The sequence below is a fragment of the Tympanuchus pallidicinctus genome, unplaced genomic scaffold (genome assembly GCF_026119805.1).
Source record: "Tympanuchus pallidicinctus isolate F22 unplaced genomic scaffold, pur_lepc_1.0 scaffold20, whole genome shotgun sequence".
Classification (NCBI taxonomy): Eukaryota; Metazoa; Chordata; class Aves; order Galliformes; family Phasianidae; genus Tympanuchus; species Tympanuchus pallidicinctus.
The window spans coordinates 3,940,105-3,953,580 of record NW_026294722.1 but is presented as its reverse complement, the minus strand read 5'-3'; the positions used below and the strand labels follow the sequence as shown (position 1 = coordinate 3,953,580).

The 13,476-nt window shown below is 57.8% G+C and overlaps 2 protein-coding genes across 3 annotated transcripts; one reads left to right on the top strand and one right to left on the bottom strand.

The window, feature by feature from the left end:
- Nucleotides 1–1,061: 1,061 nt before the first annotated feature.
- Nucleotides 1,062–9,817, top strand: TBC1D20 (TBC1 domain family member 20). 2 transcript variants are annotated; one of them, XM_052683812.1, is made up of 8 exons: nt 1,062–1,218; nt 2,535–2,720; nt 3,775–3,855; nt 5,208–5,394; nt 6,131–6,232; nt 6,849–6,990; nt 7,264–7,448; nt 7,597–9,817. In XM_052683812.1, the coding sequence occupies exons 1-8, from the start codon at nt 1,176–1,178 to the stop codon at nt 7,850–7,852; spliced, it is 1,182 nt and encodes a 393-aa protein (XP_052539772.1). In that variant the 5' UTR covers nt 1,062–1,175; the 3' UTR covers nt 7,853–9,817. The 2 variants fall into 2 exon arrangements, with proteins under 2 accessions (XP_052539772.1, XP_052539771.1); XM_052683811.1 differs by having other exon boundaries at nt 3,772–3,855.
- Nucleotides 9,818–10,168: 351 nt separating this feature from the next.
- On the bottom strand, nt 10,169–11,895 carry NRSN2 (neurensin 2). Its single transcript, XM_052683831.1, has 2 exons — nt 11,707–11,895; nt 10,169–11,588 (listed from the first exon to the last, which is right to left on the bottom strand). Exons 1-2 carry the CDS (start codon nt 11,890–11,892, stop codon nt 11,229–11,231), a joined length of 546 nt encoding a protein of 181 aa, XP_052539791.1. The 5' UTR covers nt 11,893–11,895; the 3' UTR covers nt 10,169–11,228.
- Between the last annotated feature and the right edge of the window lie 1,581 nt (nt 11,896–13,476).

Below are 13,476 nucleotides of genomic sequence, written 5' to 3'. Positions count from 1 at the left end.
AACTGAAGTCCTCTCCACCTCCTGGTAAAGGTGCTGCTTTAGAGCCGTCCTCTGATCAGCACCTTTCTCATGGAAGGGGAGGCTTCCTGCCATTGCTTGGCTTGGATCTCTGGAATTAGTTTGTTATTGGGTATATTGTTTTTAAATTGTTGATATAGGTTTCGAGCTGGTGGCAACTTAAAGCTGGAAAAATCAGACTGCGCCAAGTCAGATACCACATCTTCACCCACCATCCCCTCCCTCACGTGCCATGTGGTGAGAATACCAGTTACCTCACAGTCTTGTAAATATGCACTGAGAGGAAGGAGCGAGCAGACTTAACTTAAACTGAAATGGTAGATCAGTAATTGTGGACAAATATTATCATTGACAACAAAGGAAAAGAAAAAAAAGCACCCCTGTTACAGCCCTGCTACCCCTTGCTGTGTATATATACTTTGTCCTTCATATGTGAAAGATCCAGTGTTGGAATTCTTTGGTGTAAATAAACATTTGGTTTTATTTATCGAGGTTAGATTTAAGTTCCCTGTGTAGGGGGCTCAGGGGTGGCGTCACACGCACGGACATCTCCCACCCTGAGCTGCAGCGGCTGCTGCTTCTGGCCAGCGCTCGTTTCTCTGGGCACTTCTCAACGCTTCGGGCGGGAGGAGCGGGGCCTGGCAGCGACGCGGCCTTTTCCCGTCGGCTGCGCCGCGTCTTTAAGCGCCGACTACGAGCGAGCAACGCGCGGCAGGGGCCCCGAGCCCGGACCATTCCTGACTCCGCGTGAGGTTGGCTGGGGGGCAGGAGGAGCTGCGTTTGAAGCCGGGTGAGCGCAGCCCGTTGCCGCCGTGCGCTCTGCCCCGCCGGCTGCCCTGGAGGCGCTGAGCCACGTTTTCACACCGCTGTGCCGTAACGCGGCGGCCCGCAGGATTGGGGCTGGGCCCGGAGCGCCACGCGTGCTTCCCGCCTTCGTCTGCGCATGCGCGCGTTCGCCCCGCCCACGCGCCACCGCCACGCGGCCGCGCCTGCGCATCGCAGCGCCGTGACGTAACACTCGCGCGCCGCCGGCGGAGGGGCGGGGGAGCGGGTGGGGGCGCGGAAGGGACGGGACCGGACCGGGCGGTGCGGGAGCGCCCAGCCCCAACCCGGCCCGGCCGTCGGCTCGGCATGCGCCGCAGCGCCCGGGAACAAACATGGCCCGGCGGAGCCCGCCGCGCAACGGTGTCGGCGGCCACGGTACGGCCCGGCCGGGCCTGTAGCGGGGGGGGGCAGCGCCTCCTCGCACAGGGGAGTGGGCTGGGGGTGCTCGAGCGCCGCCTCGCGGGTGCCGGGTGGGGTCGCTGGCAGTGCGCCCCCATGCGGCGGGGCGGGGCGTTACGGCCGGGCGTTATGGCGGGGGGACAGCGAGGGGTCGTTTGGCTCCGGGACGGGGCGCCGCGGGATGCGGCCGTTGGGGACTCGTCGGTGCTGCCCGTGCGATGGGTGGGAGGGAAAGAGAAGGAAAGCTGCTGTCACCGGGGGCTTGCTGGATGCTTTAACGTTGGTGTTCGGAGGGAGCTGAAGCTCTGCCGCAGGCTGCTGTGGTGGGTTTTCATCCAAAAAAATGCCAAAAAAGTGCCAAAAAAAGATGCTTGGCGCTTCACTGCGTGGCTCCTGTGTGTCCCACGAGCACCGAAACCCCACAGGGCAGCAGGAGGTGGGCGTCAGGGGGAGTCGGCCCCTCCCAGCTCCTCCCGGCCCACGTCCTCTGCAGTTCCTCATCCGGTGGATCCCGGTTGGGTTCCATGAGCAGTGGGAGCTGCGTCCCTTGGAAAAGCCATCTGAGGAATGGCAGCGTTGGCAGCTTCACCCTGCGTGGCTCTACAGAGCCTCTGTGAGCAGCGAGATGGGAGCTGCGTGTTGCATGGAGTGGCCCTGAACTGCCTCCCTGCTGCCCACCTGAGGCTGAGCTGACCTGCACCATGGGCAGGGTGAAGCGGTGCCCTTCCTCAGCCCCACACTAAATGCTCCTGTGTGCCATCTGTGTATTTAACCCACGTGAAACCCACCCTCTGTGTGTGTGCTTCTCTCCTCTCCCTGCCCCAGAATCCCTGTGCTCTACAAAGCAGTTACTTTAATAGCAGCTCACCTGCACAAGGCTAACAGCTAGAAAGTTTGTGTTTGTTGGGAGGTAAGTCAGTACACTGCGATACTTGTAACTGGTTTAAATGTGACCTTCCTCAGACCTCTCCCTGGGCTGATGGTAGCCAGGAGCTGCTGCCTGGCCAGGAATCAGCAGGAACATGAGGCCCAGGTGTTACAGAGTGCACAACACCTGAGCTGGGACTGAGTCAGCCCTTCCTGGAGTGGAAACAGTTGCAAAATAGCTCTGTGCTGCCATCACAGTCCTGTGTGTGATCTGATGAGGGTGACGAGCAGCTCTGTGGCACTTCTGCATCAGCGGGACAACCAGTGCTGAGCCTGTGCTGGTCACAGTGTGGGTTGGCCATGGTCTGTGCTAGCAAGGCCTGCGCTGACATATCCTGTTATCTTGCTTTGTGCTTTTCCTGCAGACTTTGACTCCAAGAAGAAAAGAAAAGTGGCAGAAATTTACCAGGCCCTGAACAGCGACCCTATTGATGTGGCAGCGCTCAGGCGAATGGCCATCAGTGAAGGAGGGCTGCTGACCGATGAGATCCGCTGCAAAGTGTGGCCAAAGCTGCTGAGTGTGAACACAGATGACCTGCCCCCCCTGCCAGGTACAGGGCAGCCCAGGCACGGTTCTGATGAGAATCTTTCTGCTTTAAGTTTTCTCTCTGCATGCTGGAGTGCTTCCCATTGAGCTCACACAGAAAGGGACTTGTGCTGCATAATGAACACCGCAGGCTGTGCGCTCTGTATCTTGCGTAAATGGCAGCTCAGGAAGCAGAGAGCTTCCTAAAACAACGTTTCTGTTGTTCCCTGGAGGTGTCATTATCTTTAGTGACAGATCTTTAGATGTGGTTCTTGTGGCGTTGTGTGGTTGGTTGGCACGCACACAGTTGGTAGCAAGAGGTGCCAGGCTGTTTTTGGTGGCTCTTTGGTGAGGTGGCTGTGCTGAGGAGTGCTGGGATGGGATATGCTCAGGTGTCTGCCAGCTGCAGGTGAGGCAGTTTGTGTGATGTTTGCTCAGAGGGGAAGGAGGGGAAATGACCTGCGTGATGTGACATCTGCATGGCTTTGAACCTCAGGTGTCGCAGTCACTGCTCCCAGGGACAGATTCTGTTGTTGCTCCTGAATTTGTGGTCATTCAGAAGTGCCTGTATCCCCGTGTCAGTCGGGAGCTGGATTGTGGTAGGTGATCAGAGCTGCTGGAAGACAGCGTTGCATTTCATGTGACAGCGTAGGTAGCGTGCCAGCAAATTCTTTTCACTTCTGTTGGAGCTCTCTTAGCTACCAATGGGTGTTTGCTTTTTCTCCTCTGAATTATTTCTTTCAGCCATTCTTCACTGCCTCCGCAGCGTGTTGTGCCTTGCTGTTGCTGAGGACGCTGTGAATTTCACAGTGTAGATGGTGGAGCTAAGATATTGCCAGGAACTCTGGGAATGGTGTCAGTTTAAGCATCTTAACATATGTTTAAATAATAGCCTTGTTTCCTTGCGCTGCTGTTTGTGCAGCAGTGAAAGTGAGAGGCCAGGGCCGCTGTGTGACGTACAGAGAACGGGATGGGGGTGTTGCGTGGCCTCCTCCTCCTGGCCAGCTCCATCTCCCCGTGCTCTTCCTGGTACCTTTGCACTACTCCACAATTACCTGCTTCCTCTTTTCTTTCAGCAGGAAAGGAGCTGCGGGAGGGCAATAAGGATTACCAGCAGGTGTTACTGGACGTACGGCGCTCCCTGCGGCGCTTCCCACCAGGTGAGAGGGGCTCACAGCGAGCGCCTGACCATTGCTGCAGGGAGGCTGACCTCTAGAAAGCCTCCCTGTGTCAGCTTACAGCAGCTTCTTTGCACACTGGAGCTGTTCCACAGCTGGCGGCTTCCTCCAGCCCCTGCCTGGGCTGCAGCTGGGGCCTGATGCTTTGCTGTCTGTCCTGTCCGTGCTGAGACCCTCTGTGCTCAGTCCTCTGTTGCTGAACGGTGCCAGCGCAGAGATGTCCGATGCTGCACAGCCCTCAGCTGTTGTCACCAGGGTGAGATTAGGGCTGATGGAACCCTTGAGAAATTGACCGTGTGCTTCAATGTATTTCAGACAGGGAACTGTGCCCCAGGAGTGTGGAAGGCAGATCTGTCAGAGCAGGTTGTTTCACAGCAATCCCCACGCCAGATTTTCCCTCTGTGGTTCCCACACCAAACTGAAGAGAAGTAACCTTTGGGAGCGGAAGGTTCCTGCCGCTGTTTGGTTCTGAAGGGTGGCTGGTGCCTTGTCGTGCTGTTCATAAAGCAAGTAATCCAGCAGCTATCTAACTCTGCAGAGCAGCCGTTGTTCCTGGCCAGGATCTGCATCCCCCCTTCTGCTGCTTTATTGTGCATAAACAGTTGATTCACTCTGCTTCTCTTTCGGGTGCGGATACGGCCTGATTCCTGAAGGCTCTGCTGCTGCTTCGTTTGTTTGTTTTTGCCCTTGAATGGCGACCTCCTCCTGCCTATTTTTAGAAGCATCAGTGAAAGAGGGGAAAAGGAGAACTTTGTCATTGCAGGATCTCCTCTGGGACGTTCTGCTTGGCTGTAGGGCATTTTCTCTGTTGACAGGGACTGCCAAAAAAACAGCTGCAGCTGTGCGTGGCAGGAACAGTGTTTTTCCCGTGACATCCTGTCCCTGAACACATGTTGTGAGCAGAGGACCGATATCAGGTGGTGGCGATTGAGGCCTCGCAATCTGATGCAGCTGGCACGGTTTCTGTGAAAACTCTGTCCTGTTTAATTTTTTCCTAGAGCCCTTGGGAAATTAAAAATGATTAAAATGTCCTCAGCAGTGCTGGATGTGCAGTGCAATTTGCTCCTCGCAGCACTGTACAAACACCCATAAGCCTGTCATCCACGGCGACTTCCTGGCAGGTAGGGACCCTGCAGCTCCAAAGGTTAAACAGGCTCACAGCTGGTTGGCTTCTCCAGGGCCAGCAGGAGCAGCATCAGGAACCTGGGTCTTACACAGCTTTCTCAGCCCGCTCCCTGTTGTCCCACATCCTTTGTGATGAGGCTGGTTGGTAAACATACAGGCAGGGAGCAGCGGGTGATGCAGCCCATCTCACCAGTGCTTTGTCCCCGCAGGGATGCCGGATGACCAGAGAGAGGGGCTGCAGGAGGAGCTCATTGACATCATCCTCCACGTCCTGAAGCGCAACCCGCAGCTGCACTACTACCAGGGCTACCACGACATCGTGGTCACTTTCCTCCTGGTGGTTGGGGACAGGTTGGCCACAGCTCTGGTGGAGAAGCTCTCGACGCATCATCTCAGGTACCCAGAGACTCAACCAGGGGAGAGGAGCTGCTGTGACTTGTGGGGGCAGAGGGGTGGCCTGTCCTGAAGCAGAGCCCCATTCGGGCTGGCCTCTCTGTCTGTCTGCGCCCAGGAGGTGCTGCTGGAGATGGCGCGTGGGATTGCAGGCAGCTGTGCTCTGGGGAAGGGCTAACAGGGCTGTCAGTTAGTTTGTATTATCTGTTGAAGATGAAAAAGCAGCAAACATGCATTACTCATGGTTCTGTTGGCCACGTGTCCTGTCAGGGCCTCTCTGGCTCCTAGGGCTCAGCACAGTGCTTCCCACTCAGCCTTTATAGAGCCCTGGGGAAGTTCTGTACTGAAACTGTGGTCTGTACAGCCAGTGTCCTAAGGCCCAGGTTAAGTGCCTTTCCTCTTTGTGTGTTGAAATGAGAGCAAGCCTTCAAGTTGGTGAGCGCTTTGGAGGGGTTTTGTCTCCTCTCCCATGTGACAAGCTGAAAAGGCTTTAGGGCTCGTGTGTACAGCAAAGAAAGAAGTGTCCATTGACACCACTGTGATGGTCTGGGTCCAGGTTTTGTGTGCACCCAGACTGGTAGGCAGGGAGCTTTACAAACAGAATTCCCTGGGACTGAGAGCCACCCTCCCAGCAAAGCTGTTTATTGCAGTGCATTTATTTACTTCCTGTGTGCCTCACTGGAGGAGAAACTCACTGATGTTGTTTCTTGACAGAATTCTTTTCTAAATCTTTTCTCAGGGATTTTATGGACCCAACAATGGATAATACCAAGCACATTTTGAATTACCTGATGCCCATCATAGACCAGGTGAACCCTGAGGTGCATGACTTCATGCAGAGGTACGCAGACGTTCCCTGGCTCTGCCCTACCTCTCTCACATTATCGTACTTGGGGCCATTTGCACCAGTCTGTCCCCAGCACCACGGAGGCTTCTTGTGAGTCACCAGCTGGCCCACAGCTCATGGCAATGGTCCAGAGCCACGTGGCACCCTGCTTACAAGCAGACCCAAACACGCTGCCTATCCTGGGAGCTTTTAAATGATGGTGTCTTCACCCCAGTGGCCTGTGTTGGAAAAGCTGAGGGTTGCATTACTTTGCATTCCATGTCATACGAAGCTGCAAGTTAGCAGTTGGCAGTTTTGGGGTTGCTGTTGCATCTCTGTGGTTTGTTGCTAGATCTGGGGATAATTGCCAGGCTGTGCAGCAGGGATGCAGAAGTGTAGCATGAATAGAATAAAGCAGAAATGAGGAGGTAAGTCAGCAGGGTCTGTGCAGAGCCCTTTTCTGGGCAGCTGTCTGTCAGCGTTTCACAGCCAGCCTGCCTCCGGGTATCAAGCTTGCAAATTCTAGAGCAGTGCTAAGTTTCAGGGTTGAATGTGAAAAGCTGGCTGTGCTTCAGCAGTGTCTCCAAGCTGCCAGCAGCAGCTGACCTAACTGTGCTTTCTCTCTGTGCAGTGCGGAGGTGGGAACCATCTTTGCTCTCAGCTGGCTCATCACGTGGTTTGGACACGTCCTGTCTGACTTCAGGCACGTCGTGCGATTATACGACTTCTTCCTGGCTTGCCATCCACTGATGCCCATTTATTTTGCTGCTGTGGTACGTGTTGGCTGGAATGGTGGCAGGGGATGTACTGAGCCACTGCAAGGTGCTGCGGGGCTGCGCAGAGGGTCTGGCAGTGCTGGTGCTCTGCTGCCCTCTGCGTTTCTCTTCCCATATGGGCTGTGTTTCAGTGCAGTGTATCCCCTGAGGAAGGGCAGATCTTTCAGACAGAAGTGAAATGTTTTTCTCTGCTGGCCCTGAAGTGTCAAAGAGGGACAAGGAGCTGCCCCTGTTTCCCTGGCTGTGCTCAGTGCTCTCTGTCCTCTGCAGATTGTGCTTTACCGGGAGCAGGAAGTTCTGGACTGCGAGTGCGACATGGCCTCGGTGCACCACCTCCTGTCCCAGATCCCACAGGACCTTCCTTATGAGACTCTGATCAGCAGAGCAGGGGACCTTTTTGTTCAGTTTCCTCCATCTGAGCTCGCCAGGGAGGCGGCACAGCAGCAGGCTGAGCGGTGAGTGCAGGGCGGCCTCGTGCCCCCGCTGTAGGAGCTGTGCCTGGGTTCTGCACCTTGCCCTGGCCGGGTCTCGTTGCCTGGTGAAGACCTCCCTGCCCAGACAGGAGGCTCTAGGGCACTTCTTGACCCATTTCTTCTCTTGCAGGACCGCGGCTTCCACTTTTAAGGACTTTGAGTTGGCATCAGTGCAACAGAGACCAGACACTGTGTTGAGACAGCGCTTCAGGGAGAGGCTCCGAGGGGAGGAGCGGACAAAATCCATTTTGACAAAGCCAAGGACCAACCGTTTTGTCAAGCTGGCAGTGATGGGGCTGACGGTGGCACTGGGAGCAGCTGCCCTGGCTGTGGTGAAGAGTGCACTGGAGTGGGCACCTAAGTTTGAACTACAGATTTTCCCCTGACGCCAAAGGAAGTGCTTACCTTGTCGTCACATCCCACGTCGACACGGAATGATGTTTGGAAGGACGTGTCTGGAAACAACCTGTCTGAAGAGTTTTCTGTTCTTGCTGCGTCCCGTGATGCTCTTGGCCTTTGTGACAGAGACTGATGGGAACCAGTCCAGCAGGATTGTTCCCCACACCGACACTCACCTTGTTTTCTCCTCCCCGTGCAGGGGCAAGCAGGTGGACGCTGCCACTGTATGGATGAGTCTGACTTCCAGCCTTGTGCAAGTGACCACGAGTGGTGAGCTGTGCGTGGGCTGTGCTGAGGCAATCCCACTTCCTCTGTTGGGAAGTGAGGAGGTGCTGGGAGTGGGAGTGAGGGCAGGTGCTCACCTAGGGGGGAGTGTCAGGGCAGGGTTTGGCCTGCTTAGTGGTGAGAGGCTTGTACGTGCTCCTGTGGAACAGAGGAGCCCTCTGGCTCTGTATCACTCTGGCTGCCAGGGCAGCCTGCCTTCTCCATTTGCATTCACCAGTGCTCTGACCCTTCTCTTTCCTTACAGGCAGCCTCTCAGTAGAACCAAACCTGTACCAAGCCCCTGTCGGCACCCCGCCGTGAGGTCATCTCCAATGCATAACAATTTGTGATTCCACTTCCTTGTTTGTGGACTGGTCAGCTTGCAGGGGACAGGTCTGGCGGGGTCCTCTGCTGGCAACAGCAGCGCAGTCATGTTATCAGGTCAGTGAGGTGATGAAGGCGTTGTTCATCCTGCCTGTGTCAGATCCCATCACCACCAGCATTAGCAGAGCCGTTAACGCTGCTCATTTTCACAGCTCTGGGAGCAGACTCCAAAGTGGAGAATGGCTTTTTTTTACACTTAGAAACAGTTTGCACAGGACAAAAAAGTCTGCTGCAGACATCTGTCATAATTCACCCCCACAAGCTGATCAGATTAAGTGACACCTCTCAGAATAACACAGATGAGGGGTTTCCCACAAAGGCCACCCCAGTGCTGCATGCCCCACCTGGCCCAGCCTTGCTGCTCCCTGCCTGCTAAGAAAGCTCAGCAGCAAATTCTGCTCCAAGAGCTCCGTATCCACTGACACAAAGCCAACAGACACTCTATGCCTCTACCTCCCCCCTGAACTGCTAAACCTCCCACAAGTGCCCTTACCTTCCCCGACTGGTTCCCACCCAGCTGCCTGCCCCTGCTGTCTTGTGCCCAAAGCCATCCGTGCTGTGCCTAGGGGCTGCACACCTAAAAAGCAGATGCTGGTTGAAGAGTTGTAGATTTCTGGTTATAGAAGGAAGCTCATGCCCTGCAAGGCTCAGCACCCTCCTGTCCCTGACCACCTGTGTGCAAATTCATCGCCGCATCCATGCAAGTTTTGGATTGCCCCGTGGGCCCTCGCTCTGTGGCACAGGTAGGGAAGCAGGACCTGGTCCCTCACCTGTGTTGGCATCTCCTGGCCGTGCCACTTACTGGTGCCAACACCAGGGCTCTCTCTGCCTCTCCTGAGGGCTGGTGGCAGCCTGTGTGGCTGTTTCCGTGGCTGAAGGCAGAGTGCTTTCCTGCACGTGTGGGGACTGGCAGTATGGGGCAGCAGCAGCCTCTGCCAAGGCAGTAACAGTGAGGGAAACAGGCTGTGACTTTGCACTTTAGAAATTTGTGGTACCAGAGTTTGTGGTGGCTGTGCCATGAGCTGGAGGTGCTGCTGGGGGTCCCCTGCCACACGTGGGCAGTGCAGTGCCTGGGTGCCCTCTGCCTACCCCCCAGGTGAGGGATGTGGGGGGCACAGCGCCCTCCTGCAGCCCCCTGCTCTCTGCCCACCGTGCACTTTAGTTCCTGCGTTGCCCAGGGGAAGGGTGAGCGAGGGGGTGGTCTCTTGGGGTGCTCCAGTGACTCTGTACAGACTTATACATACCTGTGTAAATGCAGATTTGTACAAACCCTATTGCTGTAAAATAAACAGTTACTAAACGTTTTCCTCCCCCTGTGCCACCAGGGGCCGGCGCTGCCGTGCGCTCTGGGGCCGCGTCCCATCCCACAGCAGCCAGGACAGCGTGGGAAGAGGAGCAGGAGCCAGCCGGGTGCCTTTGTGCTGCTGCCCTCCCTCTGCCCACGGCTCTGGAATGCCAGCATGCGCTTTTGCCCTTGGCTCTCCCAGCCTTCCCTATGCCAGCAGCAAGGCTGGCAGCACAGGGATGGAAATAGCCTGACCCAGCAGCCCATGGTGTGCCTGGGGCTGGCTGCCCGGCCGGGAGGAGATCCCGCACTGCTGGGCACTGTGCCCCTCTGTGGTGTCCCTGTGCTCTGCATGAGGCTGGTGGCCGTGTTTACCAGCTCAGCCAGGCGTATTTTTAGCTTGCTCTGACTTCCTCTGGAGGAGCAATTTTCTTAATAGTGCCCTCAGCCCTTCAGAAGGAATGCAAAAGCAGAGGCCCTGCGGCCCCTTCCTCAAGGAAGCAAGGGATGCTTGAATGTTGTGTGGATTGCAGAGCTGCATCTGAAAGCTGCACAGACCCCTTGGTGGGCTCAGTCCCTTGTGTTGGCGTAGGGCTGCTCCCAACCTGGCAGGGTATTTGTACTCAGTTGTCTTCACTGAGGGAAAGAAAATGATCTTGGGTGTTGTGCAGCAACCCTTGGGACAGTGAGGGGCAGGTGGGTGCCTGTGCCTGGCAGTGCTCTGTGTTGTAGCAGCCCTGCCCAGCTCTGATGCACTGCTGCTGCAGCACACATCCCCCATGCACAACATTCATTGCCCCGGAGCTGAGCCTCAGCAGCAAGAAAAGCCCACAGCCACGTGTCTTTTATTCACCCCAGAAAGAGCAAAATGAAGGAAACCAAGGCAGAGCATCTGCTCCATCCCAAGGGCTGCGGCGTGGATGAACGCGTGGGGCTGCAGGGCAGGGTGCTGTGCTGGGGGCAGAGCTCCCACTGCAGGCACCTGGCAGCATCGGGCGTTTGCAGCTGCTGGTTGTGCCTGTCCGACCCCACGGCTGGTTGGGGAGCAGGTGGAGGAGCTGGGATGTCCTGGGCCAGGACCTGGTGGTGGCTGATGGTGCACAGGATGCTCCAGGCACTGAGCTGTGGCACAGCTGGGATCCGGGGTCAGCCATCTGGGTGCCAGAAAGGGATCCAAGGTGGCATCTAGTTGAGTCCAGGCTGGATCTGGGCTGAGATCAGGCTGTGTCAGGTCAGGATCAGGGCTTTGCTGGGCAGCTGCCTGCTCCATCCGATCCCATTGCATCCCATCCCATCTCCACCACATCTATGAACTGGGTTGCAGCACCCCGGCCCAAGCAGCCTCCCCTCCTCCCGCTCTGCCCACCCCCACGCCTCAAGCAGGGCATTTCCCAGCATTTTACCTAGCAGCAGCAGTGCACCCAGTGCACTCACACCTCCTGCCGGGGCTGGACACCATGGAGCTGGGAGGCACCGAAGGGCACCACGGGGCCCTGGGGGCTGCTGTGCAGGATGGGCGACAGCTGCTGCTCCTCTTCTTGGGGGCCACCCCAAGCTCTGCCCAGCACACAGCACAGCAGCCCCACAGCACCCAGCACTGCAGCTGTGATGCACAGCGCCGTGCCCAGCAGCCGGCACGCACTCAGCACGTGGTTGTAGCGCATGGCCTGCACGTCCAGCACCACCAGATCCTCTTCCTCGATGCTCTCCAGCCTGGGGGGCACCAGCCAGCCTGTGGTCAGGGCAGCCACTCCCACCAGCAGAAACAGAGTGCCTGTGGAGAGGGTCACCTGGGAACAGGAATGGGGAGCGGGTCAGCCTAGAGGAGTGCACGGCAGGTATGGGGGCGCCTGAGTATTTCACACAAGATGAGAGGGAAGAAAAAATTGGGAGAGGGGGATCTCTTACCTTCCAGATAATGGAGGGCCATACACCACGGGGATGGGAAGGTGAAGACTCATCTGTGTCCCCATCAGGGCTGGCCCCGGCGCAGTCCTCATAGAAGAGGTGGAGGTAGGAGCGCACCCCGTACCACTTCCCCTGTGCCACGCTGGGGCCGCGGCCGCAGCTGCAGGAGGGCTGCAGGGTGGGCATCTGGCCTGGGGGGGTCGTGGGGGGCTGTTGCATCACCTGAGCCCTCCCACAGCCACAGCACCCATAGGGCTTAGTTCTCCTCTGGGCACAGGGCAGGGGATGGGGTGCTGGTGCCAGATGTGCCCCCCTGCCCGTTCTGGGGAGCACCGAGAGGGACTGCCGTTTCTGCCTGGGACAGAGAAGCCCTTATCCCCTGGGATGCAATAGGGGAGGGGGCACTCCGTGCCCTGCCTGATCTGGGACAGACCCAGCAGGATCGGGACCCACATCAGCCCACCTGCAGTGCCCCATAGGCGCCAATAGGGATGGAGGGGCGGTGGCAGGGAGGGACGTGGCCTCCACCTTGTCCCCATGGCTGGGGGGCTGCTGGGTGCGGGGACGCAGCCACCGCAGTCAGAGCACCGTGTCCCTCCCCGCCGCCGTAGGGACATTGCCATGGGAACTGCCTGCTCAGCCCTTCGTCACTGCGTCCCTGCAGCGTGGTGTGTGAGAGGGGGGAGATGACGTGTGGGACCCTTTCGGTGCTGGGCTGTGATGCTGAACAAAGCCTGGCGCCGGAGAGGCCTCACAGGGGGGGAGCAGCAGTCCCCCATTGCTGGGAACATCCTGGTGCCACAACCCCAGTGAAGCCACAGGGTCCTTCTCGCATGCAGGGGGTGCTGCCTGGGTTTGGGAGGGACATCCATCCTGCATCCAATACACAGCATCACCCCTACCTGCTCCTTGCTTACCTGGGGGGGTTTCAGCACATCCTTCCCTGTCCCAGCGCTGTCACCAGCAGTGCTCACTTTGCTGTCCCCGTCTCTGTGTGGGATCCCACAGCTGGGACCCAGTGATAGAGGCAGTGCTGGGCACACTCCCTGCTTCCCAATGGGGTTTTGGGGCAGTGTGAAGGGAGCAGCGTGACTCCTTGCTGCACGGCTGAGAGCTGCCACCGTCTGTGAGCCGCTGCTGTGTGTGACTCAGAGCGGGGCTGGCGGTGGGGACACGTGGCTGTGCGGGCAGCACCGGGTGCTCAGCAAGGCCAGGCTGGACCAGGGGCATCCCAGCACACTGCTGTGTCGTGGGGTCACTGTATAGGAGCTCAGACTCACAGCCGAGGGCTGCCACATGCCTGGGTCACAGCCAGGCTGTTCAGTGCTGCCGAGATCGTAGGCAGAGGCACCTCCATGTCCCACAGTGGGTGTTGTCCTGTGGGTAGTGGGGGGGGGGGATCTCAGCAGGGCCAGCCCAGTGCCCAGCCCCTCCCCCAGCAGGGATGGGAGGGCAGGTGGTACCCAGGGATGCTGTGGTACCCAAGGATGCTGCAGGCTCCCTTGTTGCCGTGGCAACAGCTGGAGGGGGGGGGGGGGGGGGGGGGGGGAGTGATGCAAGCGCTGTGTGCCCTCCCCTTGAGGCCCCATCCAGTGGGGCCAGATCAATGCCTGCTGCCACATCATGGAGCCAATGGGGCTGCGTGAGCACATGCATGCATGGAGCACATGCACAGAGCACACGGTGCTCATGGATGCACGGTTGTGCACACACAGCTACAGCCTGCGTGGGTTGGTATTGGAACACCACTGAGTGTTGGGACCCACGGGT

What these genes read in the sequence shown, in the direction of transcription:
- NRSN2 (XM_052683831.1), bottom strand. Translation starts at nt 11,892, where the DNA reads ATGCCCACCCTGCAGCCCTCCTGCAGCTGCGGCCGCGGCCCCAGCGTG. An exon ending in GGCCCTCCATTATCTGGAAG is followed by an intron (nt 11,589 to 11,706) that starts GTAAGAGATCCC and finishes TCCTGTTCCCAG; the next exon opens with GTGACCCTCTCCACAGGCAC.
- TBC1D20 (XM_052683811.1), top strand. Translation starts at nt 1,176, where the DNA reads ATGGCCCGGCGGAGCCCGCCGCGCAACGGTGTCGGCGGCCACG. An exon ending in GTGCATGACTTCATGCAGAG is followed by an intron (nt 6,233 to 6,848) that starts GTACGCAGACGT and finishes CTCTCTGTGCAG; the next exon opens with TGCGGAGGTGGGAACCATCT. An exon ending in CCATTTATTTTGCTGCTGTG is followed by an intron (nt 6,991 to 7,263) that starts GTACGTGTTGGC and finishes TGTCCTCTGCAG; the next exon opens with ATTGTGCTTTACCGGGAGCA.